Source organism: Canis lupus, chromosome 7, assembly GCF_003254725.2.
Source record: "Canis lupus dingo isolate Sandy chromosome 7, ASM325472v2, whole genome shotgun sequence".
In the NCBI taxonomy this organism is placed as follows: Eukaryota; Metazoa; Chordata; class Mammalia; order Carnivora; family Canidae; genus Canis; species Canis lupus.
This window is the reverse complement of record NC_064249.1, coordinates 72,923,633-72,949,008: the sequence shown is the minus strand read 5'-3', so window position 1 is coordinate 72,949,008 and position 25,376 is coordinate 72,923,633. Positions and strand designations below refer to the sequence as shown.

Below are 25,376 nucleotides of genomic sequence, written 5' to 3'. Positions count from 1 at the left end.
ACACACACACAGACAAATCCACAATCTACAGCTATCAGAGATTAAGATTTTAATAACTTCCTCTCAGCAACTGATAGAATAATTAGACAAAAGTATATGTGTAAACATACATATATTTCATAAAACAAAAACATATAGTATATATATGACATCTTACACACCCCCACACACACATACACACCCCCCCACACACACACACACATATATATATATATACATATATATATATATATATATATATATATGTATATATATATATATAAATACATAAAGGCCTAAAGTACTTGGGAATAACAGGGGTTGGCACATACTCTCAAATGATAAAATTGTTCCAGACTTTTAAAAAAGGTATTTAAATTGTATTTGCAACTTTTTCTGTAAGTTTTAAATTATTTCACAATAATATATGTCCATATAAATAACATTATACTGATGGTGGTATAACATGTGTAGATGTTATATATTTGACAACAGTGCAAAGTGCTGAAGAGGAAGGGAAATATAATTATACTGCTACAAAATCCTTATGTTTTGCATAAAGAAGTGTAATATTTATTCTAAGAGTATTCTAATATTTATTCTAAGGGATAAATTAGAGGTACATAGTATAATATGCAAGCAGTCACTAAAAAAATCAAAGCAGTATACAAAAAATGCATATGGAGGAATTACAAAGAAAAATGAAAGAGAGGAGTGAATGGGTGACGGGCACTGGGGGTTATTCTGTATGTTAGTAAATTGAACACCAATAAAAAATAAATAAAAACAAACAAACAAACAAAAAAAAGAGACAAAGAGTAAAAGGATGGAAAATGATATACCACACAAACAGTGACCTTAAGAAAGCCAGAGTGAGGGCAGCCTGAGTGGCTCAGCAGTTTAGTGCCACCTTCAGCCCAGGGTGTGACCCTGGAGACCTGGGATCGAGTCCCATGTCGGGCTCTCAGCATGGAGCCTGTTTCTCCCTCTGCCTGTGTCTGTGCCTCTCTCTCTGTGCTCTGTGTCTTTCATGAATAAATAAATAAAATCTTAAAAAAAAAAAAAAGCCAGAGTGAGGAACACCTGGATGGCTCAGTAAGTTAAGCATCTGCCTTCAGCTCAGGTCATGATCCTGGGGTCCTGGTATTGAACCCCGCATTAGACTCCCTGCTTAGTGTGGAGTCTGCTTCTCCCTCTCCTTCTGCTCCCCTTGCTATACTTGAGCTCTCTCTCAAATAAATAAATAAATAAAATCTTAAAAAAAAAGAAAGAATGAAAGAAAGAAAGCCAGGGTAACTATATTATTAGACAGAGTAGACTTCAAGACAAGAAGTAGTGTTAGAAATATATTAAGGAGGGTCAGTGCAAATGGGCCAATTCAACAGAGGAATAATAATCATAAACGTATATGCCACCTAATGACAGTTTTAAAATATGAGGCAAAAATGACAGAATAAGAGGGAAAAAATAGACAAATACACAACCCAAATTGGAGATTTTAACAACTTTCTCTCATAATTGGTAGAAAAAATAGGCGAAAATTAGTAAGGGTACAATAGATTTGAAGTACATTTGCTCAAATGTACAAACCACCTAAATCCAGTCAGCATTTGCAGAACACCACACCTCCCAACAATGATAGAACATGTTCTTTTTTAAGTGTACATGGAACTTTGACCAAGATAGACCATATACTGAGTCATAAAATAGGTCTAAATAAGTGTCAAAGGTTGAAACTTATAAACTGTTACCTAATCATAACACAATTAATTTAGAAACCATAACAAATGATATTTCTATAAAACCCTCCAACATTTAAAATAAAACATTAAAACATTTAAAACTGATGATGAGGGATCCCTGGGTGGCGCAGTGGTTTAGCGCCTGCCTTTGGCCCAGGGCATGATCCTGGAGACCTGGGATCGAATACCACGTCAGGCTCCCAGTGCATGGAGCCTGCTTCTCCCTCTGCCTATGTCTCTGCTTCTCTCTCTCTGTGTGACTATCATAAATAAATAAAAATTTAAAAAAAACTAAAAAAAAAAAAACTGATGATGAAAATACAACACATCAGAATTTGTGGGGTGAAATGAAGCAGTGCTTAAGGGAACTGTTCACATTTAAAAAGCTAAAAGATGTAGAGTCAGTGGTCTAGGTTTCCATCTTAAGAGAGAAAAAAGCAACTTAAACACAAAAATCACAGACAAAAGCAAATATAGCAAGGCTATGAGCTGTCACCACTTACTTCCATTCAACTTGTACTGGAGGGCCTACCAGCACAATTAGGCAAGATAAAGACTGAAAAACATAAAAATCAGAATGAAAAAAGTAAAACTGCCTGTGTTCACAAGTGATCTCTTTGTTTATGCAGAAAATCCTAAGAAATCTAGTAGACAAATGTTAGAAAATGAATTCAGAAAGGTAATGAAATGAGACCAAAATCAATTGTATTTCTATATACCAGCTGCAAACAATTGAAAAACGAGAGAAAAAAAAGAGAAATACCCAATTAAAAGACCCCATTAAGGGTAGGAACACACAAGCCACAGACAGTAAGAAAATACTTAACCATACATTTATTTGACAAAAGAGTTATTTCCAGAATATATAAAGAATTCATAAAAAAAAAGAATTCATACAAGTCCATAATAAAAGGGCAATTTTAAAAAACAATCAAGGGGCGCCTGGATAGTTCAGCTGCTTAAGCATCCCGCTCTTGATTTTGGCTTAGATCATGATCTCAGGATCCTGAGATCCAGCCCTGCATTGACCTCTGCGCTTAGTGGGGAGTCTGCTTAAGATTCTCTCTCTCCCCCTACTCTCTCTGTCTCTCAAAAATATTCAAAAGATTTCACAAACTAAGTTATATGGATGGACAGTTAAGCACAGGAAAAAGTATTCAACATCATCAGTTATTAGTGAAATGTAGTAACAGCCATTATGAAATACCTCCATACATCCTCTAGAATCATTCACATTAACAAGTCTTATATCATCAAGTATTGCAAGTATGTGAAACAACAGACTTGTCTATCAGACACTGATGGAGGGAGTATAAAATGGTACAACTACTTTGGAAAAATGCTGGCGGTTTCTTCTGCAGTTGAACATATTCTAAGAAAAAAATATATACTCAAGAGATATAAATATCTCCAGACTTTTACAAGATTATCTACAGCAACCTTATTTTCATTTCATTTTTTGTTTGCCCAAACTGCAAACAACTGGCAAGTCCATTAACAGTTAAACAGATAAATTGTGGCACATTCATACGATAGAATTCTGCTGTTCTAGGTTGAATTGGGACCCCCAAGAAGATAGAGTGAAGTCTTAACCACCAATACCTGTGAATGTAAGCTTATTTGAAAACAGGGTTTTAGCAGAGGTAATTAAGATATAAATGGAGATGAGGGCATACTGGAGAAGAGTGAGCCCTTAATCCAATATAAGGGGTATCTTTATAAAAAGGGGAGGAGAAAGACAAAAATACAAGGAGTAGGCTACAGGACATAGAGGCAGAGAGTGGCATGTGTTGCCTACAAGTCAAGGAACAGCAACAATTAAGGGCAATACCAGAAGCTCAAGAGAAAGGCACGGACCAAATTGTGCCCTAAATCTTCAAAAAGGTTGCTGACACTTTGACTTCTAGTCTCCGCAACTGTAAGAAAATAAATTTCTGCTATTTTAAGCCACTGGATTTTGGAGCATTTTGTTATAGCAGCCCTAGTAAACTAATACCAACTACCCAATAATAAAAGGAGAGGAACTACTGATATACCAGATGAATCTTAAAAACACTATGTTCAGTGAAAGAAGCTAAATCAAAAACTAATCTATGACACAAGAACATCAGAACCATGGTTGCTTTTGGCCAGAGACAGGGAGTCATGGGAGTGACAAGGGAAAAAGCATGAAGACATTTTCTGAGTTGACTAAAATGCTATCCCCCTTGATTACTATGAAGTTACAAAATTATTAGCATTTGTCAAACCTCACTGAATTGTACACTTAAAGTTCTATGCCTACAGTTCTAAGGAAAAAAAAATCTATTTAAATTCTGGTTAGTAGCTATGCTTTTTGTGGAAGTTTAGGTTAACCAATCTAAAAATATTTTCTGTGTACTCCAGACTTAAAATAAATGATAGTAAAAGCCAGGATTCTGATTATTGGGGAAAATAGTTATAAATACAAGAAAAAAAGACAGCAACAACAAACCTAGTTGTGGTGGGGTGGAATGGAGGGTTATCAGTATGAATCCATGTTTTCTAATATAGCTAGCCTGCTAGCTAGCAAGTAAGAGAAAAGGATGAAGAATGACAGGTATTTTCCTTCATATATCCTCCTATGTAAGTTAGAGGAATAAGAATACACTTCATAGACAGAGATGGATCCCTTTAATAGATTCTCATTCAATATGTAGTAGAACTTTCTATTTCTAATGGCTTGTAAAATATACTAATTGTGGTGTATCTAAATTATTATTTTTCAGACCAAAGAAGGATAGACTTACAGAAGAAGGAATGAAGAATGAAAACTTCTTTAAAGTTTCAGTTTATCTTGGTAGGTTGTCTAGCCTAGCCAACTTAATCATTGGCTAATGAAAACATTCTCAGGTAAATACTTATTATTGAACTACTTTCAGTCTTTCTTGGATATTTTACATATTTACTTGCTGACGAGTTGCAACTGGAGATGACCTATACTTTTAATCCAAGGGAAGTAATTTAGCTCTTTTTAAAAAGAGTAAGTGAATTAACTTTTTTTTTTTTTAGTTCTTAATCTTGTGTGTTTAGTTTCACTGAAAATTAGTGTATTTTACAATGGTTTTTATTTTCAGAAATACAAGGTAACCCATCCCCTAAATAGATTAACACTAGTAAATGTCTCAAAATCAAAATTTTTTTCCTTCAAAATTGTACTGGCATTTTTTCCCTCTTTCTCTATTTCTTTCCCCCTCTTTCTCTCTCTCTTTTTGGAAGTAATAGTCAAGAATACAAACGTAAAAGCCATCAAAATTAGAATACTCAGTCTGTTAGATGATAATGAATCATATCAATGATAGGCACAGCATCCCTATGTAGTGATATGTAAGAAATCAATTTGGGTTTTGACAGTTCTCCTTCTTAGGTCATATCACTATATATAGAAGCCATCATGAGCCAATCCAGTAGATATAAATCAGTGAGAGTTGGTAGCTGATATGCCAAATTCTACTGATTTCACTTGTTAAACTACTATTGGAATGAGGTCTACCTGCAAACAGGACAAGAGAGAGCATACAAAGAAAGACAGTAAACACATGGGATGACAGATCCAGCACCTTACCATCCACAGGCTTGACCTCAGCTGGTATCTGCTCTTCCTGTCCTCCCATGCTGTTCTCTTTAATGCTTTCTATTTCCCGCAGGAAATCCTCCATGGAGGTGCTGTCTATGGAGGCTTGTGAGTTGGAGCGGGTAAATGCGGGAGAATGTAGGGATTCATTGGAGAGCATCCTGTTAATTCTTCGGCAGCGAGGAATAGATTTTCTGCAGAAAGAATATCTGTTATTAATAAAAAAAATCAGTCTCATGTTATAAATCACAAAGTAAAATTTAGGTTTAAAATCAATGGAGAAACGGAGTTAAGTGTGACAGAGAGGGGTTTGAGAGAATAATTTCCATTCAGTGGTGGTTCCTCTTTTTTTTCTCTATAATTCATAATGGCTTTGTGGTTATGTAGGAATCACCATGAAAATACTTTTTATAATTTTCATACACTCATAAAATGTGAAGTTGCTTGTATTAGCTGAAACACATAATTCAAGCCAGTCTCTCCGATGAACACAGAGGCAAAAATCCTCAAACCATTAGCAAATTGAATTCAATAATATGTTAAAAAGAATCATTCACCACCACCAAGAGGGACTTATTCCAGGGACGCAAGGATGGCTCAATATCTACAACTCAGTGACATGATATATCACATTAACAAAAGAAAGAATATAAACCGGGATCCCTGTGTGGCGCAGCGGTTTAGCGCCTGCCTTTGGCCCAGGGCGCGATCCTGGAGACCCAGGATCAAATCCCACGTCAGGCTCCCGGTGTATGGAGCCTGCTTCTCCCTCTGCCTGTGTCTCTGCCTCTCTCTCTCTCACTGTGTGCCTATCATAAATAAAATAAAAAAAAAATTTAAAAAAAAAAAAAAGAAAGAATATAAACCATATGATCATCTCAAAAGATGCAGAAAAAGCATTTAACAAAATTCAATACCCATTCATGATAAAACCTCTTAATAAAGTGAGGACAGAAGAAACATATCTCAACATGACAAAGCCACAGCTAGCACATCATATTCAAAGTTTTATAAAAGGCTGAAAACTTTTCCTCTAAAATCAGGAACAAACAAGATGTCTACTCTCACATTTTTTTTTAAAGATTTTATTTATTTATTCATGAGAGACACACAGAGAGAGGCAGACACATAGGCAGAGGGAGAAGCTGGCTCCCTGAGAGGAGCCTGATGTGGGACTTGATCCCAGGACCCCAGAATCATGACCCGAACCAAAGGCAGATGCTCAATCACTGAGCCACCCAGGCATCCCTCCACTCTCACACTTTTATTCAATATAGTCCTGAAAGTCGTAGCCACAACAATCAGATAAGAAAAAGATATAAGAGGCTTCCAACTTGGTAAGGAAGAAGTAAAACTGTCAGTATTGCAGATGACATGATACTATACATAGAAAACACTAAAAATGCTGCTAAAATTTTAAAATGAATCCATGAATTCAATAAAGCTGTAGGATACAAAATTAATACACTGAAATCTGTAGTATTTCTATACACTACTAATGAACTAGCAGAAAGAGAAATTAAGAAAACAATCCTATTTACAACTGCATCAAAAAGAATAAAAGACTTAGAAATAAATTTAACCAAAGAGGTGAATGACCTGTACTCTGAAAACTATAAGACACTGATGAGAGAAGTTGAAGATTACACACATAAATGGAAACATGTATCATGCTCATGAATTGGAAGAGTTAGTATTGTTAAAATATTTATACTAGCCAAGCAGTCTACAAATTCAATCCCAATCAAAATAATAGTATTTTTCATAAAACTAAAACAATTAATCCTAAAATTTTTACGGAACCACAAAAGATCCCAAAGAGACAAAGCAATCCTGAACAAGAATAAGTTGGAGGTATCACCATCACAGATTTCAAACTATATTACAAAGCTGTAGTAATCAAAACAGTATGATACTGCCACAACAAGACACACAGATCAATGGAACAGAAGAGAGAACCCAGAAATAAGCCCACACTTGTATGGTCAATTAATCTATGACAAAGAAGAGAAGAACATAATGGGGAAAAGACAGTTTCTTCATTAAATCGTGTTGGGAAAACTGAACAGGTATATGCAAAAGAATGAACGTGAATCATCTTCATATACCAAGAGGCAAAAATAAACTCATAATGGATTAAAGACTTAAATGTAAGACCTGATACCATAAAACTCTTTTTTTTTTTAAAGATTTATTTATTTATTCAGAGAGAGTGAAAGAGAGGCAGAGACACAGGCAGAGAGAAGCAGGCTCCATGCAGGGAGCCCGATGTGGGACTCGATCCCGGGTCTCCAGGATCACACCCTGGGCTGCAGGCGGCGCTAAACCGCTGGGCCACCGGGGCTGCCCCTGTTGAACTCTTAAAAGAAAATATAGGCAGTAACCTCAGGGACATTGGTCTGATTAGTATTTTTTCAGATGTGGCCCCTCAGGCAACAGCAACAAAAGCAAAAATAAACAATCGGGACTCCATCAAACTAAAAAGTTCAGGACAGCAAAGGAAACGACAAAACATAAAGGCAACCTACTGAATGGGAAAAGATATTTACAAATGATATACTGGTAAGGAGTATATAGTACATACTGGAAGGCTGGTTTGTGAAAGCATACCCTAAATGTCCCTGTTAATCAGTATCTTAAGAATGTAGCAATATTGTCCTCCTTCTATATTCTCATCAAACATAATGGGTAGCAGTGATCAAGGTTAGAGGCTCCAGGTGTAGCTAACCCAGACCATCTCCCTTGTAACAAAGAATGTCTGGATGGCAGGACTTGATCTCCTTCAAACATTGGCTGTGCAAAGGAAAAGAAGGGCTATAGACAGTTGCTAGGCTAGTTGCTAAACTATAAAAGCTTACTGCATGTAGATTCCAGAAGTGGATGCTTTGTCCAGTTGGCTGCTTCTGGACATCCTGAATGTAAGTTCCCCCACTAAACCTATGACTTGACCCCTGTATCTGGCTAATTTCTTCAGCCTTGCCAGACCATCACCCACCCTTGGGCTTAGAGTCTGCTGGGGTGTTGCTACACAAGAGGTTAATATCCAGAATATATAAAAACTCATTAGAACTTAACACCAAAAAAAAAAAAAAATCCAAATAAAAATAGCCAGAGGACCTAAATAGATACTTTTCCAAGAAGACCTAAAATGTGGCCAGTGGACACATAAAAAGATGCTCAACATCATTAATCATCAGGGAAATGCAAATCAAAACCCCATGAGATACACCTCACAGCAGCTGGAATAGCTAGTATCAAAAAGACAAGAAATAACAAGTGTTGGCAAGAATGCGCAAGAGGGAACCCCTGCATACTATTGGTGAGAATGTACATTGGTGAAGCCACTACAGAGAAGAGTATGAAGGGTCTTCAAAAATTTACAAATAGGAATACCATACAATCCAGTAATTATACTTCTAGGTATTTACCTGAAGAAAATTAAAAAAACTAATTTGAAAAGATATGTGCACCTCTATATTTACTGCAGCATGATTTATAATAGCCAATATATGGAAGTAACCTAAGTGTCCACTGATAGATGAATGGATAAAGAATGTGAAATATGGAATATTACTCAGACTTAAAAAAAAAGGATAAAGTCGTGGCTTTTTGGCAATGCAAAAGCACCTAGAGTGTATTATGCTAAGTGAAATAAGTCAGAAAAAGACAAATACTGTATGATTTCACTTATATACAGAATATAAAAAACAAAACAAAACAAATGAACAACTAACCAAAAACCAGACTCTGAAATACAGAGAAGTGCCAGAGGGGATGGGAGTAGAGCCATGGGTGAAATAGATAAAAGAGATTAAGAGGTACAAAATTCCAGTTGTAAGTCATGATGATGAAAAGTACAGCATGGAGAATATAGTCAATAATATTCTAATAATGTTACATGGTGACATACACGTATCATGGGGAGTATTTTATAAATGTTATAAACATATAAATGTCAAATCATTATGATGGATACCTGAAACTCATGTAATACTGTATGACAGCTATACTTCAACTAGTAGTATATATAGTAAAAGGTACCATCTATAAAGTATCTAAGATGATTACAGAGAAGGTGTAAAAAGTTGGCTGCTCACACCCACCAGGATGGCTACTATCAAAAAAACAAAACAAGTGGTGGCAAGAATGTGAAGAAAATAGAACCCCTGTAAATTGTGCAGTCTCTGTGGAAAACAGTATGGTAGTTCCCCAAACAACTATACATAAAATAACCATTTGATTCAGTGATTTCACTTTTGGGTATATATACTCAAAGAATTGAAACAGAGTCTTGAAGAGATATCTGTACACTGTGTTTAATAGCAGTGTTATTCCCAAAAGCCATAAGGTAGAAGCAACTGAAGTGCCCACTGACAGATGGATGGATAAGTAAAAGTGGTCCAGACATACAATAAAATATTATTCAGCCTTAAAAGGGAAAGAAATTCTGACATGTGCTACAACATGAATGAACCTTGAAGATATTATGTTAAGTGAAATAACCCAGTCACAGGACAAATACTATATGATTCCACATATAAGAGATACATAGAGAAGTCAAAATTATAGACAAAAAGTAGAGTGGAGGTTGCTGCAGTTGTGGGGATGAGGGAATGGGAAGTTTTTGTTTAATCAGTTTAGAGTTTCAGTTTTACAAAAGAAAACCAGTTCTGGAGAGAGGAGTTACAATAATGTGAATGTACTTGATATAACTGAGCTGTTGCTTAAAAAAAATGGTTGAGACAGTAAATTTTATTTTATGTGTATTTTATCAGAATTTTTAAAAGATTTTATTTATTTATTTATTTATTTATTTATTTATTTATTTGAGAAAGAGAGAGAGCATGCATGCACAGAGGGAGGGGCACAGGGGAAGGAGAGGGAGAGAAAATATCAAGCAGACTCCTTGCTGAGCATGGAGCCCAATACGGGGCTCTATCTCATGACCCTGAGATCATGAACTGAGCTGAAACCAAGAGTTAAGATACTTGACCAACTGAGCCACCCAAGTGCCCCTATTTTATCAGAATTTTTAAAAATTGACATAAAAATTGGGGGTCTGGGTGGCACAGTCAGTTGAGTAGCTGACTCTTGATTTCAGTTCAGGTCTTGATCTCAGGATCATGAGTTTGAGCCCTGCACTGGGCTCCACCACTGGGCATGGAGCATACTTTAAAAAAATTGAAAAATACATTTTTAAAAAGTTGGCTGCTGAAATAATGAGATAGTGTGAGGAAATAATCTGTGACATTAAATAGAAAGACCCTACATTAGGATGAGGAAGGGGGCACTAACTCAGATACAGAGATCCATAGTCAGTTCAGGGAAAATTGGATCAACACTACGGGTAGGGTCCAACCGCCAGATGGGCACTGCAGGCTCCTGTTTTTTGGGAGGGCCACAATAGATCCACTGCTAATCCTGAAGACACACAACTAAGCAGAGCATGGAGCAGCTTCAAGGGGCACTTTCTCATGGAACTGCTGCAAAGACTAAATAAATTAGCATGCATATGTATTTAGAATAGAATAGTCAACAAATGTTAGTTTAAAAAGCAAGAGACATAATGGGGAAAATAGAGGCCAAAATGTTGGAATTCTGAGAAATTTTGAGGATTTGCATAAAAATAAAATATTTTTATGTGAAGTGGTGATGTGTTAAGGGATCTTACTGTTGTGGTAATCATTTTGCAATATATACATGTATCAAATCAGCATGTCATGCATCTTAAATTTAACACAATGTTATATGTCAAATATCTCAATAAAACTGAAAAAATTTAAAAAATATTTGATTTCCGGGGATCCCTGGGTGGCTCAGAAGTTTAGCGCCTGCCTTTGGCCCAGGGCGCAGTCCTGGGGTCCCGGGATCAAGTCCCGCGTCGGGCTCCCGGCACGGAGCCTGCTTCTCCCTCTGCCTGTGTCTCTGCCTCTCTCTCTATCATGAATAAATAAATAAATAAATAAATAAATAAATAAATAAATAAATCTTTTAAAAAATTTTTGATTTCCAAGACATAGGATTTACAAATATCATTTTTTTCTAGGAACAATGTTTGATTAACAAGACCACTTTGGTCCCTAACCATGAATAACTGAACTACTTTATGCAGTATGATCTTCTGTTCTTGCTCTTATGTTATTTTTTTATTTTTAATTTTCCAGTTTGAACTGGGTATGCAACTTCTTTCAAAGAGTTCCAAGAACATGCCTCCTTATCCTTGGGTTCAGGTGGAGTTGAACGAAGGCTGAGATTACCTTTTAACCAACGTGCAGTCTGAGCTGCAGTACAGCCCAAACAAGAACTCCAAGATGGAAAGAGACAACCAGAGCAATGACATAGAAATGTCCAACTGTGGCATTATGACTCACTTAGGACAGTTTCATTTTTATATACAGAGCAGCAGTAGACTGCTATCAAATTTAGTCATGCCCTACAGCATATGCAAAGAACACCAAAGTGCATGAGCAAACAGAGAAGGGAATAAGAAAACAAATCTGTGTATTCATACTGTCTATATTTATAGGAATCCTAGATTTCTAAATCGCTCTTAGCAGAAATTTCTGGAATTTTATCACTGATCCTAACACTACCATATTGTTAAATAATGCTAGTTTGGAACATCAACTGGCAGTGAGTTACCTAATTTATTTTTAAAACTCAAAGCATTTCACAAAAATATGAACTATTCACTTTAATTTTCTTACACTGTGCCATATGATAAAAATAACTGTAAGCAGCTTTGTTTGATAATTGGGTGTTAAGAGTTTTCCACTGAATTCTTTACAGCTTGACAAGACAGATTCTAGTGGTTTTAGCACACATGAAATTGATGCAGGTATCATAATGGCTATTGTCTCTTTTATTATTTTTAGGCTTTAAAGACTCTGCCCTTTTGCAATAAGACCAATACTGAAAGCCACTAACAAATTTGCACAACTCTAGTACAGAAACATCTACTTATAAGCTATAATCGTTACCACTGTTCTCACAGTCTACTACCCTTCATATACCATATTCAGAAAAAATACACAGATGCCCCAAGCTTTCTCTAGTTCTGGATGTTTATTAGGTTTATTTCTTTTAAAAATGAGTATGTCTGACTTGTGGAAAATTTACAGTATCAATGGCAGACATGGACCAAGTTTAAATAATATACAATTTATAAAGTGGAAAGTTAAGGTATTCTCCTCCATCTGTGTTGCATCAATATTTTTTTATAAGTTGTTTTGTTTTCCCAACTCAAAACCACATCATAGATATCTTTTCCATGCCAATACAGAAATGCCACTTCAATAACTACTTGGAATAGCATAATTTATCTTAGAAATTAAGTAAACAAGTAGACATATATCTAAGCACTGGAAATGTCTGAAGAAGTGGGAAATTTGTACATATTTAGAGCTAATAATGATCATTTTAGTTATAGCACACAGTTCCTTACTCATGCAAAGGTTACACTGGTGGAATTTCAAGAGAAGAGATTCATCATAACATTCTGCTGGGGAAAGGAAAACAGATGCAAAATATAAGTCATGAACATGAGTGATACATTGGTTCATTCTGAGATAATCCACCCAAAGAATTCTATAATTGCAGTGATCAACTATTTTTTTTGGCAAAGAAGTCAGACAGTATTTTTGGGACAAGCACATTTATAAGAGTTCTCTTTTTTTTAGTTAGGGATCCAAATATCTCCCCTTTTAACCCAGGGTAGAGCAAGGGCCATGACCTTCCAGTCTTAAAATATTACATAACTGAACCGCAGGCTCATCCAACACTTTGATGAGCCTTAATCTGTAGCTTCATACCTCACCATATTAGGATAAATAGAGCTTAACCTTCTGAAGCTGTTTGATTCCAAAACAATACCAGGAAAACATTACACACACACACACACACACACACACACACAAACACAAACAGAATGCAATTGTATTACACAGTAACTTTTATTGGGAAAACACCATTAGGTTTCAAATTAGATTTTAAGTGCATGCCAATTTCCATACATTCAAAGTGGCATTAACAAAAGATTTTATTATTCCATCTTCCCCTCCATTATCTTTCTAGAAATAACTTGTATTATGTGGTAATGATTATTGGAGATCTAGAACTTATTATTGTCTACCATGAATAATTATATTACAACTTCAGACCAATGTAAATACCTTACAAGAGTAAAATTAACCTCCATCTGTCAACTAACTTTTAAAAAGGCAATGATCTTTTTAAAAATTAAGTAAGTAGTCTTTTATATTATCCTTTATGGTGTTCTTTTATTTCTTCCTGCATGTCCCTGTACCCATAATAGATCATTTGCTATCAGCTTTGAGAACTTCATTTGGCATTTCCTCTTTTTTTCCTTAGTTTTTGTTGTACTGTGGATGTCCTGCCAACAAACTCCTTTAGATTTCTTTCTGAATATATCTTTAACTCCTTTACAGTTTGGTGAATTTGTTTACTGAACAAAGAATTCTAGGCTAGCAGTTGTTATTATTGTTTTCAAAACCTTTTATAGATGTCATTCCATTGTCTTCTGGACTCAAATCTGATAAGAAGTTAATTATAATTCTTATGGAGATTCTTCTAAATATAGAATGTTATCGATGTTTTTCATAGGTTTTCCTTTTCTCTTTTAACAGTTTAATCATGAAATGCCTCCACTGTGATTTTGTTTTTATTCTGATTGTGGTTTACTGAGTCTCTTAAATCTGTGGGTCAATGTCTTTCATCAATTTTGAACTATTACCCATTTTTTCTTCAACTATTTCTTTTGTCCCGTTCTTTCTCTCTTCTCCTTGAACTCCAATAACATAAATGTTGGCCATTTGGGACAATATCAAATGGCCTACTTTGCTTTCCTCCCCAACTCCTTCTATGCTTCAGTTGAATTTCTACTACCTTGTCTTCATGTTCAATTTTCTTTTCTTCTATGCATCTAGTCTGCTGTTAAATCCATCCAGAATGCTTCAATTTGATACTGTGGTTTTTTCATATACACATGTCAAATTAGTTATTTTTAGAGATTCTATTTCTCTGTTGACATTATTTATCTTTTATCCATTTTATGCAACTGTTCCTCTGATTTCTCTAACAATTATCATTGTTATTTAAAAGTTCTTGTCCCTTAATGCTAAAATCTGTGCCATCAATATGCCTACTATAGTAATCAAATACTAGTCAATTGTTTATGGGTCACATTTTCCTTTTCTTTTACTAATCTTTTAACTTTTTGTTGTATAACATTGTTTTTAAAAGAACTCTAGGAAACTGGAGTCAATAGTAATTTCCCCCAGAAGGATAAGCCTTTTCTTCTGTCTGATAATTAGAGTAAGACGCTTCATTCCAATTAGGAGTTGAACTGGGCCTGGGTTGTATTGCAACTTTAATTAGTTTTAGGTTACCTCTGGTTCCAAATGCTTTAAATGTCTTGTATCTTTACAGGTTTCCCCCCCCCCCCCCAGCTTTAGGATAAACACCATGGAACTAAGAACTCTCACTCTGATTTAGAGCCTAACCCCCAGCCTCCTGTGTCATTAGGCTCTTAGCAAAAATCCTAAGGGAGAGGATTATCAGGTGTGAAGGTCCTTTTTATACGGAGTTTCAACTGATACCAATTTGCTGTGCCAGTGCAGACAGTCATTAACAGCTGTCTTGGTATCTCCTTGCCCCAGTAGAGGACCCAGTAGAGGATCAACCAGGTGTGATCATCTTCCCGTGAGGTCAAAGACTCAGGGGAAGAAACATGCCCAGGGAGGGAAATGACAGCTGGGCTCTATCACCTAGGAGGAGCTCTGCCCTCCCTGAGATTTATCTCCTTTAGATATTGTGACCATAGCTCTCCACTAGTTTTTAAAACATATGATGTTTACATTTATCCTTTCTTCTCTAGTTGTTACAGTGGGAAAGACAGTCCATCACCATATAGTCTATGTCCTAACTGGAAGTGGAACTCCCACAGAACATTGTAAACATACCAGATTTCTTTTAATGCTGTATTTGCTAATGAACTTCTAACTTTGTATAACCCAAGTTCAATTTTTCTGAGTATATGCCACAGAATATTTTTAAAAGTCATGCTAAGAAATATTCTATGGGCCCTCTACAAGAGACATCTTGTAAAGAATTTAATATATAGGGGATCCCTGGGTGGCGCAGCGGTTTGGCGTGTGCCTTTGGCCCAGGGCACGATCCTGGAGACCCGGGATCGAATCCCACATCAGGCTCCCGGTGCATGGAGCCTGCTTCTCCCTCTGCCTATGTCTCTGCCTCTCTCTCTCTCTCTCTCTGTGACTATCATAAATAAATAAAAATTTAAAAAAAAAGAATTTAATATATAACAATTTACTATCATACACATTGCATCATTTGTTCCTTATATTAATTCCATAAAGCAGCCAAAGCAAGAATTATACAGTGAAGAAAACAGTTACTGACAGCAAAGTGGAGAAATATAACTTCCCACTGCAATTACAATAAAATGCAAAGGCTCTTCTAGGACTTCATGGCCCAGCATATTCTGTCCTCAAACTGCTTCTGCAGTCACACCTTATAACACTCTCCCTGGCATTAGCACTAGACATGCTAATCTTTTCTCAGTTTCTCTAAAAATCCAAGCTGTTTCTTCCCTCAAGAAATTTTCCCTTACTGATTTTTCTGCCTGGAACTTTCTCCTACTATTCCCATGCCAAGATGCTTCTCATCATTCAGCTCCCAAGGTAAATGTCATCTCCTCGGGGGATCTTTTTCTAGCCATCCTAAATTAGCATTCCTCCAGTTATCCATCATCTCAGCTTTCTGCATTTTTTTCTTCTCATCCATCAACAACTTACACTTCCTCTACTAACTTACTTCATTTTGGGGGGAATGATTTTCCCCAGTAGAATATAGAGGAACCATGTCTGTCTCATTTACTCAGTATCTGGCCAATAACAGGAACTCAGAAATATTTGCAGAATGAATGACTAGTGACAGTGGAGCCAGAATATAAATTCAAACCTTTTCAATCCTGTCCAGATGCTTTCTCTACAGTAATCTTTCTTAATTTCAAAAGCCCCCTCAGGTATTAGTGTATCTGTGTATAGCTATACATATCCAGAGAAGAAATATAATGTCATGATTTTGAGAAAAACTGTGAAGCCGGCTGGGCCAGGTTTCAATGTGGGCTCTGACACTTTCTGGATCTATGACCTTCAGTGCAAGCTACTGAACCTCTGTTCCCCACTGCCTAATCTGTAAAATGGGAATATTAAACATATATATGCCCTGGAGTTATTATAAGGATTGAGTTAATATATGTGAAATGCATGGCACATAGTAAACCCATGTGTTAACTGATGACTATAATTTAATTTTTTTAGCATGACCATAACTAGATTTAGAGTTAGGCTATAGTGTGGTGCTAAAATATCATAGGGGCGCTAAAATATCACTAGAAATATGATTAACATAAATAAAACTGAATTTATTAAAACTCCTCTCTGACCCAACCACATTCCCGAGCCTTGTTTCCTCAACTCCCTTAGGCCACAAATGGCCATCTGACACATTTCCAGCCAAAGTCACAACAGAAAAATTCTTTCCCATAGTTTCAGAGAGATCTTTTGTTATCCTGAAACTTTTGTTATCCTAATCTTTTGTTATCACTTTCTTTTCCTCTTTCTCCCTTCTTGGAATGTAGACGAGATGGATGCTTCAGCAGCCACTTCGCAATGATGAGAGAAAAGCCAAGAAAACTGCAGTGATCAGCCTTGACGTTATTGAATCTCAGAAATAACATCAGATGCTGTCTATCTCTGGACTTCTAGAAATGTGAGAACAAATTTTAAAAACAATTCTAATCTTTGTTGTCATTATTATTACTTGCAGCCCAGATGATTCCCAAATGATATTAACTGGAAGGAGTACTTTAATAACTCATTTAGAGTAGGTGAGATTAGACACCTTCTCCACTCCACTAAGGGAATTATTCAAGTGAGAATACACAGTCAGCCTCATAAAAGAAGGTGTTTCTAATGTAATCTTCAATTTTAAGAGCTACCAAATTATGCACCTAATCTCATGTCTTGGTCTGGACTTGATCAGTATACTATAAGGTTAAACATCCTTCTTGCTGAAGATATCCCTGTCTAAATATACAGGGAATGACTATATTCATGTTGTTTTCAAGTCAAATACATTCCAAGGGTATTAGGAAGAATACACACAAATCAAAATTTCCCACCTCCTCTTTCTGAAAGAAGAGAAGGATTGAATTTTCCATTGTCATTGTCTTTGAATGATGCCAATAGCAGCACAACATGGCCATCTAGAGAAATCATCTTGGATCCTGACCTCAAGTGAGCTTTTGCAGCAAGGCTCTTGCAAGTGAAACTGCTCACTTTGTGGGACAGACCCTAGGCACAGTCTCAGTAATGCAGCTGTTTACCCTCTGAGCTCCCTCAGGAGGCCATTTAGATAAAGAAAGAAGACAAATCCCTTGTTTTTATGCTCAGGCTTCTCAGAAATCTTTGGATTGTAACATGCTTATAAACAAGCTCAACTTGGATGTTTTGCAAAAAGCACTTGAAAGGCAATGATGATAAAGGGAAGCTATAGTTTCAGAGTAATAGAAGCAAGAACACAGAGCAGGTTCCCGCTCTCTTTCTCAGGCTCAGTGACTTTCATTATCACCTGGCATCCTTCATTCTCCTCCTACAATCCTGGTTTTCTGTTCCTCTCCTGGCCCGCCTCACCCCTCTTTGGGAAACAAGGAGAAAGCTAAGGAAACTATTCCAACAAAAGGTAAACAGGTCTGCCTGAACCTCTTTGTTGATATTTCAGAAAAAAAATATCAAAAAATATGTTTGTAGATTAGGTGGAGCCTTAAAACAGCAAACAAATCTCAGTCACTCATCAGGGGATATTTGAAATGGTTTTGAAAGCTGGAATTTTTTCTAATTAACTGAAGTTCCTATCAGCTATTAAATTCTTATGCATGTATATATCACCTCTAAGTAAAAACACTGGGCTAAGAAGAGGAAAAGCTGCAACCTGGAAAGAACGTCCCACCATTAAACATGAACCCCATGAATTAACAAAGGCAGAGGCTCAAATGGGATAAGCTCTTCTTCAGTAAAGAATGACAGAATGGTTTTTTTTTGGGGGGGGGGAACAGCATGTTTTTCTGTATTTGTAGCTATAAAAGAAGTCAACTCCACATGCTTGACCTTGAAACTAATTTATACCATGTTCTGTCTACTGCTTTATCAAGGCCACTAAACCACACTACTTACATGGGGAATATAAACATACACTTGACAAAATCAAAATATAATGTTTCTTAAATTTCCCCTACATTGGTTGAGGGAAGGGGGAACTAGAGAGTGACTGCTAAGGGGTATGGTGTTTCTTTGTGGCATGATGAAAACGCTCTGGAAGTAGTAGTGATGGTATCACAACTTTGTGACTATACTAGAACCACTGAACTGTATATTTTTTTGAACTATATACTTTAAAAGAGTATATAATCTTTACTTTTAAAAGAGTAAATTTTACATTATATGAACTTCGCATCAATAACCAAATTACATGAGAAAATTTACTTTTTAAAATTTTGATAATTAAAAGTGCTTTGACACAGACAACACCAAATCTTGGTATGTGGAGCAAGAATTTTCATTCACTGCTGGTAAAAATTCAAAAAAGAACAGTTGCTTTGGAAGACAGTTTGGCAATTTCTTAGAAAACTACATGTACTCTTAACCATACAATACAGCAATCACTCTCCTCATATTTAGCCAAAGCAATTGAAAACTTACATCTACACAAAAACCCGCATGTGGATATCTATAGCAGCTTTATTTATAATTGCCAAAACTTGGAAACAATGCAGATGTTCCTTAGTAGGTGAATGGATAAATGTGGTACATCCCAATAATGGAATATTATTCAGTACTAAAAAGAAATGAGGTATCAAATCATGAAAAGACATAGGGGAACCTTCAATGTATAATCATAAGTGGAAGAAGACAATCTGAAAAAGCTACATACCACATAATTCCAACAATATGACATTCTGGAAGAGGCAAAATTATGGAGACAGTAAAAAGATCAGTGGTTGTCAAGGAGGAGTTGGGAGGAGGAGGAGGAGGGATGAACACATGGAGCAGAGGATATTGAATGCAGTGAAAATATTCTGTATGATACTTTAATGATGAATACAGGTCATTACACATTTGTCCAAACCCACAGAATACACAATACCAATAATGAACTCTATTGTAAACTATCGACTTTTGGTTGATTACAATGGGCCAGTGTAGGGTCATCAATGTAACAAATGCACCACTCTATAGGGGATGTTAGTAATAGGGGAGGCTGTGCATGTGTGGGTCAGGAGGTATATGGGAAGTCTCTGGCTCTTCCCCTTAATTTTGCTTTGAACCTAAAACTGCACTTAAAAAAATCTTTTAGTAACAAACTATAGAATGATCCCTGAAAGTATAGTCTTTTAAAAAAAACCACTTAGGGATTTCAAATAAGTTTTAAGAAATCAAAAAAGATTTAAATTTCCAAGAAGGGCTGTGGATAGAAAGACATTCCTATGGAAAGCTATTGGCTGCTTTAAAGAAAGAATAACAGTTACAGGAGCATTTCCTGCAAAAGGGGCCTATCTTTGGGCAGCCTGCCCTGGGCCTCTACAATGCCATGTGCAGACCATAAAGTCAGCCATAGAAAAGAAAATGTTATTAAGAAAAACAAGGAAGAGAAAATGCATTTCCAGGATTGTACTATATTTATGTATACGTTTGAGCAGGGCTAGACTGATCTGGAGGCCTGGAATATGGAAGTAGAATATCTCTCGCTTGAGATTGAAATCTACAACACAAGGATGGGTATCAGGAAACAAAACAAACAAACAAACAAACCCAACAACAACTAACAACTTCATGATATTTCAATATATATATCTGTTCTCTAAAAAGACTGAGCCAGGGATCCCTGGGTGGCGCAGCGGTTTAGCGCCTGCCTTTGGCCCAGGGCGCGATCCTGGAGACCCGGGATCGAATCCCACGTCGGGCTCCCGGTGCATGGAGCCTGCTTCTCCCTCTGCCTGTGTCTCTGCCTCTCTCTCTCTCTCTCTCTGACTATCATAAATAAATAAAAATTTAAAAAAATTTTAAAAAAAATAAATAAAAAGACTGAGCCAGAAACAAGTAGTGAAAACTAAAGTTCCTAGGATATGCAGACTTTGTTCAGGAATTATATTAGACTTATGTTGCAACTGGAATTTTAAGCCAAGTTTACCTGGACCATAAGTGCAAGGTACTTGTTCCTGACATGTAGATGTTAATGAGAACTACGTGATATGCATTAAAACCTGAAAGTGATCTAAGATAAATATAAAAAGGAACCAAAGAACTTAGACTACAGTTTACATGACAAAATGGGTCATATATTGTTCGCCAGTATAATTTAAATATATTAAGTGACATGGTAAATGTTTTCATATGGAAGAAAAGAAAAAGTAAAGATGAAATCACTGTCTCTGCATTGGTCAAGATCACGGATGCCAACATGGATATCGTCTACGAGGATGTGGTCACCAAAATGCAACAGGAGGTCACTGTTCAGCAAATAATGTCTCAGATTGCTAATGTGAAAAAAGATATGATTATTTTGGAGAAGAGCGAATTTTCAGCCCTCAGAGCAGAAAATGAGAAGATAAACGTGGAACTACATCGATTAAAACAACAAATAATGGATGAAGTGATCAAAGTCCGAACAGATACCAAGTTAGATTTCAATCTAGAAAAGAGCAGAGTGAAGGAATTGTACTCGTTGAATGAAAGGAAGCTGCTGGAAATGAGGACAGAAATGATGGCATTGCATGCCCAGCAAGATCGGGCTGTCACCCAGACAGACAGGAAGATAGACACTGAGGTTGCTGGCCTCAAAACCATGCTGGAGTCACACAAGCTTGATAACATTAAATATTTAGCAGGGTCTGTATTCACGTGCCTAACAGTAGCTCTGGGATTTTACTGCCTGTGGATATAATAAAGTGTCTTTTTTAAAGAGAAGAAAAAAAAATCACAGGAAGGAGAAGGAAAAAAGGAAAGAAGGACGGAAGGAAGGAATGAAGCAAACTTCTAAAAAGGGATGCCTGGGTGGTTCAGTGGTTGAGTGTCTGTCTTTGGCTCATGTCCTCAACCCGGGGTCCCAGGATCAAGTCCCGCATCAGGCTCCCTGCTCAGCGGGGAGCCTGCTTCTCCCTCTGCCTATGTCTCTGCCTCTCTCTATATGTCTCTCATGAATAAATAAATAAAATCTTACAAAAAAAAAAAAAAAGAATAACAGTTACAGATGTGAATAGTCTTGTTTGACTAATAATCCTCTAAACAGGTGACAGGCTAAAATGTCTGTTTTTAAGGCAAAGGAAATCACCAAGTATGAATGTTTTATGTTCTATTTTAAAGCCAATATACAATTTATGAGTTTGATGTAGACATTGATTTTGATGAAGCTCAGTCAATCCCACAAGTGACTTATCACATTATCCTCAAAGAGAAGTTAAAATTATTAGTGAAAAACTAGTTTGGTAACACCTAATCATTGCTTAGAAGCTCATATTTATTATTCAATTATGAGATACCCAGGAGAAAAAATCTATAAAAAAGTATGTAAGCAAAAAGCAACTTTCCCTCGCTCTTTAATAGAATTCCATACTGTATCTATTCAGTGATACATGTCATTAGAAGAGTCTTGGCAATCTATGTTTTGTGCTTCTAAAATTACTCTTCTCCAAGAAATCTAGATAAATAATTTCTTAAAGATTGTCTTTTTAGTTCAAAAGTAAGTTATACATTCTCTCTATTGATCAGTAATCGATTATTACCAAATTTCAGTGTATATTTTTATTCTGTGGTTTTGAAAGGCTTGCCATGGCCAGTATTACTATGTGTAACTTTCAAAGTAACTCACGAGATGAGTCCACCAATTTGGTGTCATCCCAAAGTCTGCCTCTGTGGTGCTGTGATGATTTGCTGGAATGCAACCATGTAACCTCTTTCCCTCCACCTCTCTGGTCTCTATTTATTGTTATTACCTAGTCATTAAATGGTCAGCCACAAAATGTGAAAATGCTATTATTGCATCCTAAACTATTTTTCAATTTCTTTTGTCTATTGTCCTTCTTCAGGTCCAAAAATTCAACAGTAGGACAGAATCACAAACAAGATCAAAGGGATAATCAGGCAGTGGCTCTGCCTGGAACCCCACACAGTCATTCTCACATGGATTGTCATTCTCATGTGTATGGGTTTTAAACAGCTCTATAGTCCATCCTGTTAAGGTTTTCCTCTGGCCTTTTTCCTCATGAGGCAATAGCATCAGCTCATCTTTAAACTATTCAGTAAAAATCCAAGGTGAAATATAAACCCAACTTATTAAATTTTGGCAGGAATGAGTTGGCCATTTGGATGAATAACTATCCCTTGGTTCTCTTCTTTCACAATACATTTTCCATGCTCAGACTTATTCCATGATGGTTTTAGTTCTATGGGATCCCCTTGAGCAATAATGGTTTTATGTTCCATTTGTTTTCATTGGCTAACTTTAAGATGGTTGCTCCTAACTTCTGTACAAACAACTTTAAATTGGAAAGCCATAAGTAGTGTTTCCAATGAAACAGAGGATCCTAGAACTAGGGTGCTGAGAGGAAATTTGAGAAATTCCCAAAAAATCACATTTTACAGATGAGAAAAATGAAGCTCAGAGAAATTAAGTAACTCATCCAAGAGCACACAGCTAACTACTGAGGACTAGAACTACAAATTTAATCTCCTGATATCTAATTCTATGTTTGTTTCCCCCTAGTCACCAGTACTCCTGATCCAATTACATTTTACATTCGTCACTCACTCACTAAAAAAAAACAAAAACAAACAAACAAAAAAAAAACAAAACAAAAAGCTTCATACTTCTACATTAGAGATTATTCTCTCTTTTTCCCTTAATGTATTTCTTAAAATGCAAATGATAATCAAGTGGATCATATTTTTATCATAAAATACATTGGAAATTCTGTCACTAGTCAAAGTTTTCATTAATGAACAAAAAGAGTTCTATGCAAGAGTGCCCCACGAGATAAAAAAAAAAATTCTTAATATAAAATCCTCTAAAAATCTGAAAGTAAACTAATAAAACTGGCAAGTGGAACATAACACACCATATACACTGGCTATAAAATACAAATACCACACATTAAAAACAATTGTGATATATTTGACCTAAAAGGAATATATTAGCACTATTAAACATTAATCATATCCTTAATTTATCCATTGGCTGGTGTATTAGAATGTATTAGAATTTCTTAAAACAATGTTAATAATTCATGCTTTTTATTTGAAACCATTCAAGGAAGTAGAAGCTGAATTCCATTTTATCCAATTTTCCTTGTGGCATGTGGAGACATTTCCCAAGTATTACAGCCAAGTTAAGATAATAAATTCTAAAATCACATTTTTATTATTGTTGCTACTGGTAATTACCATCATCATTATCCAGCTAAAGGTATTTTCTTTTCTTTTTTTTTAATTTTTTTTAATTATTTATGATAGTCACACAGAGAGAGAGGGAGAGGCAGAGACACAGGCAGAGGGAGAAGCAGGCTCCATGCACTGGGAGCCCGACGTGGGATTCGATCCCAGATCTCCAGGATCGCGCCTTGGGCCAAAGGCAGGCGCCAAACCACTGCACCACCCAGGGATCCCGGTATTTTATTTTCAATTGGTTCTCTACCTCATCCTCTCCAATTTAGTCATTATATTGTTCATCATCAGATAAGTTCCTTCAGTAAACCACTAAGAGCCAACAGTCATAGCACTTTACATGTTCTAAAAATGCCATAAAAACAACTGTCAGAATTAAGGTCCTCAAAGTCTCGCTCACAAAATGACAGGGAAAAGCACCAACCAGTACCCTGAATGCCCATGTTAATGTGAACTTTGGGAAAAAAAGAGCTCAAAGTTTCATCCAAAGAAAATCAAATAACTAATTTCATAATGGTTAACACCTCATGTGGTAGGGGCTCTTGTTACCTATGCCTCTGAAGCTCCACCACATTCAAGATGAATGGCTTTAGTACTTCGTACTTCAGTACCTAATCTCTAAGCAGCAGACAGGCAACTATAAATCCCCGATCAATAGTTTATGTCATGGGAAATGGAGAGTAATTTCTTTTCTATCATCTTAGAGGAAGCTTTTTTCTTTTCCTAGGAGTAACCCAACCACGAAGTGTTCCTTCTAAGGCTCTCTATCCATTCCTTTCCAGTAACCTTATCTTCTTTCTTTACCAATAGCTGGGATTAATTATGATGATCAGTAATTTCCTGAAATAGACTCTGTTGTGCACAAAACTGGTGAGCTTTTGTCCTTTTAAGGAAGAAATACAAACAACACAAAAGATTTAGGTTTTGCATTTCATTGTATTTACTTTCATTTATTTAAAAAAGAAGTTGACACTTTGGATTTTGATGAATGGGCAAGAATTCTCATTTTTACTTTCATTTTCCATGTAAAAGTTCCTTCTTTAAAGCAAAAAGTACCAGATTCTGCTTAATAGAATATCTGCATTTCAGTAGATTAAAAAATGAAATTCTACCAAGGTTCCTGTCAGCCTATATAGAACTTTTATGATTCAATGAAGTCTATCTTCTCTGAAAAACTGTGGTTTGCCTAATGGAGCAAAGCTGAACCTCCGCCCCACCCTGACTCCTTGGCATTATTCAATAAACAATTTGTACAACTATATTCACCAACCTTGAGTTTTACTAGTAATGACTCATAGTTTCCCATTTATTTCCATTATAAAATTCTAGGAAAATGTCAGTCAAAATTTTATTTTATTTTTTTTCAGTCAAAATTTTAAAATCACATCTTTAACAACAACAACTAACAGCTTTCTTAAAATTTTGGTAAAAGTGAATATATATATTAATTCATTAAGAAAAATTAAGAATTATGGGCAAAGTTGTGGATATTAGCAATGGCTACTGAGTAGCTTTTGAGAAATG

The 25,376-nt window shown here is 36.1% G+C and overlaps 1 protein-coding gene, 1 long non-coding RNA gene and 1 pseudogene across 22 annotated transcripts in view; 1 reads left to right on the top strand and 2 right to left on the bottom strand.

Moving 5' to 3' along the window:
• ARHGAP28 (Rho GTPase activating protein 28) overlaps window positions 1-25,376 on the bottom strand; it is a 258,329-nt gene that overhangs the window by 89,869 nt on the left and 143,084 nt on the right. For all 20 annotated transcript variants that reach the window (XM_049112917.1, XM_049112916.1, XM_049112912.1 and 17 more), the window contains one exon: window positions 5,305-5,507. In XM_049112917.1, the coding sequence (XP_048968874.1) occupies window positions 5,305-5,473 (169 nt within the window). In that variant the 5' untranslated portion in view covers window positions 5,474-5,507. The remainder of the gene's footprint in view (window positions 1-5,304; window positions 5,508-25,376) is intronic.
• LOC112648044 (uncharacterized) lies at window positions 3,193-25,102 on the top strand. 2 transcript variants are annotated; one of them, XR_003128677.3, is made up of 4 exons: window positions 3,193-3,331; window positions 4,469-4,539; window positions 16,997-17,127; window positions 23,922-25,102. It is a non-coding gene; the product is annotated as an uncharacterized LOC112648044 (long non-coding RNA). The 2 variants fall into 2 exon arrangements; XR_003128676.3 differs by lacking the exon at window positions 23,922-25,102 and having other exon boundaries at window positions 16,997-17,150.
• On the bottom strand, window positions 19,690-19,807 carry LOC112649002 (small nucleolar RNA U3; annotated as a pseudogene).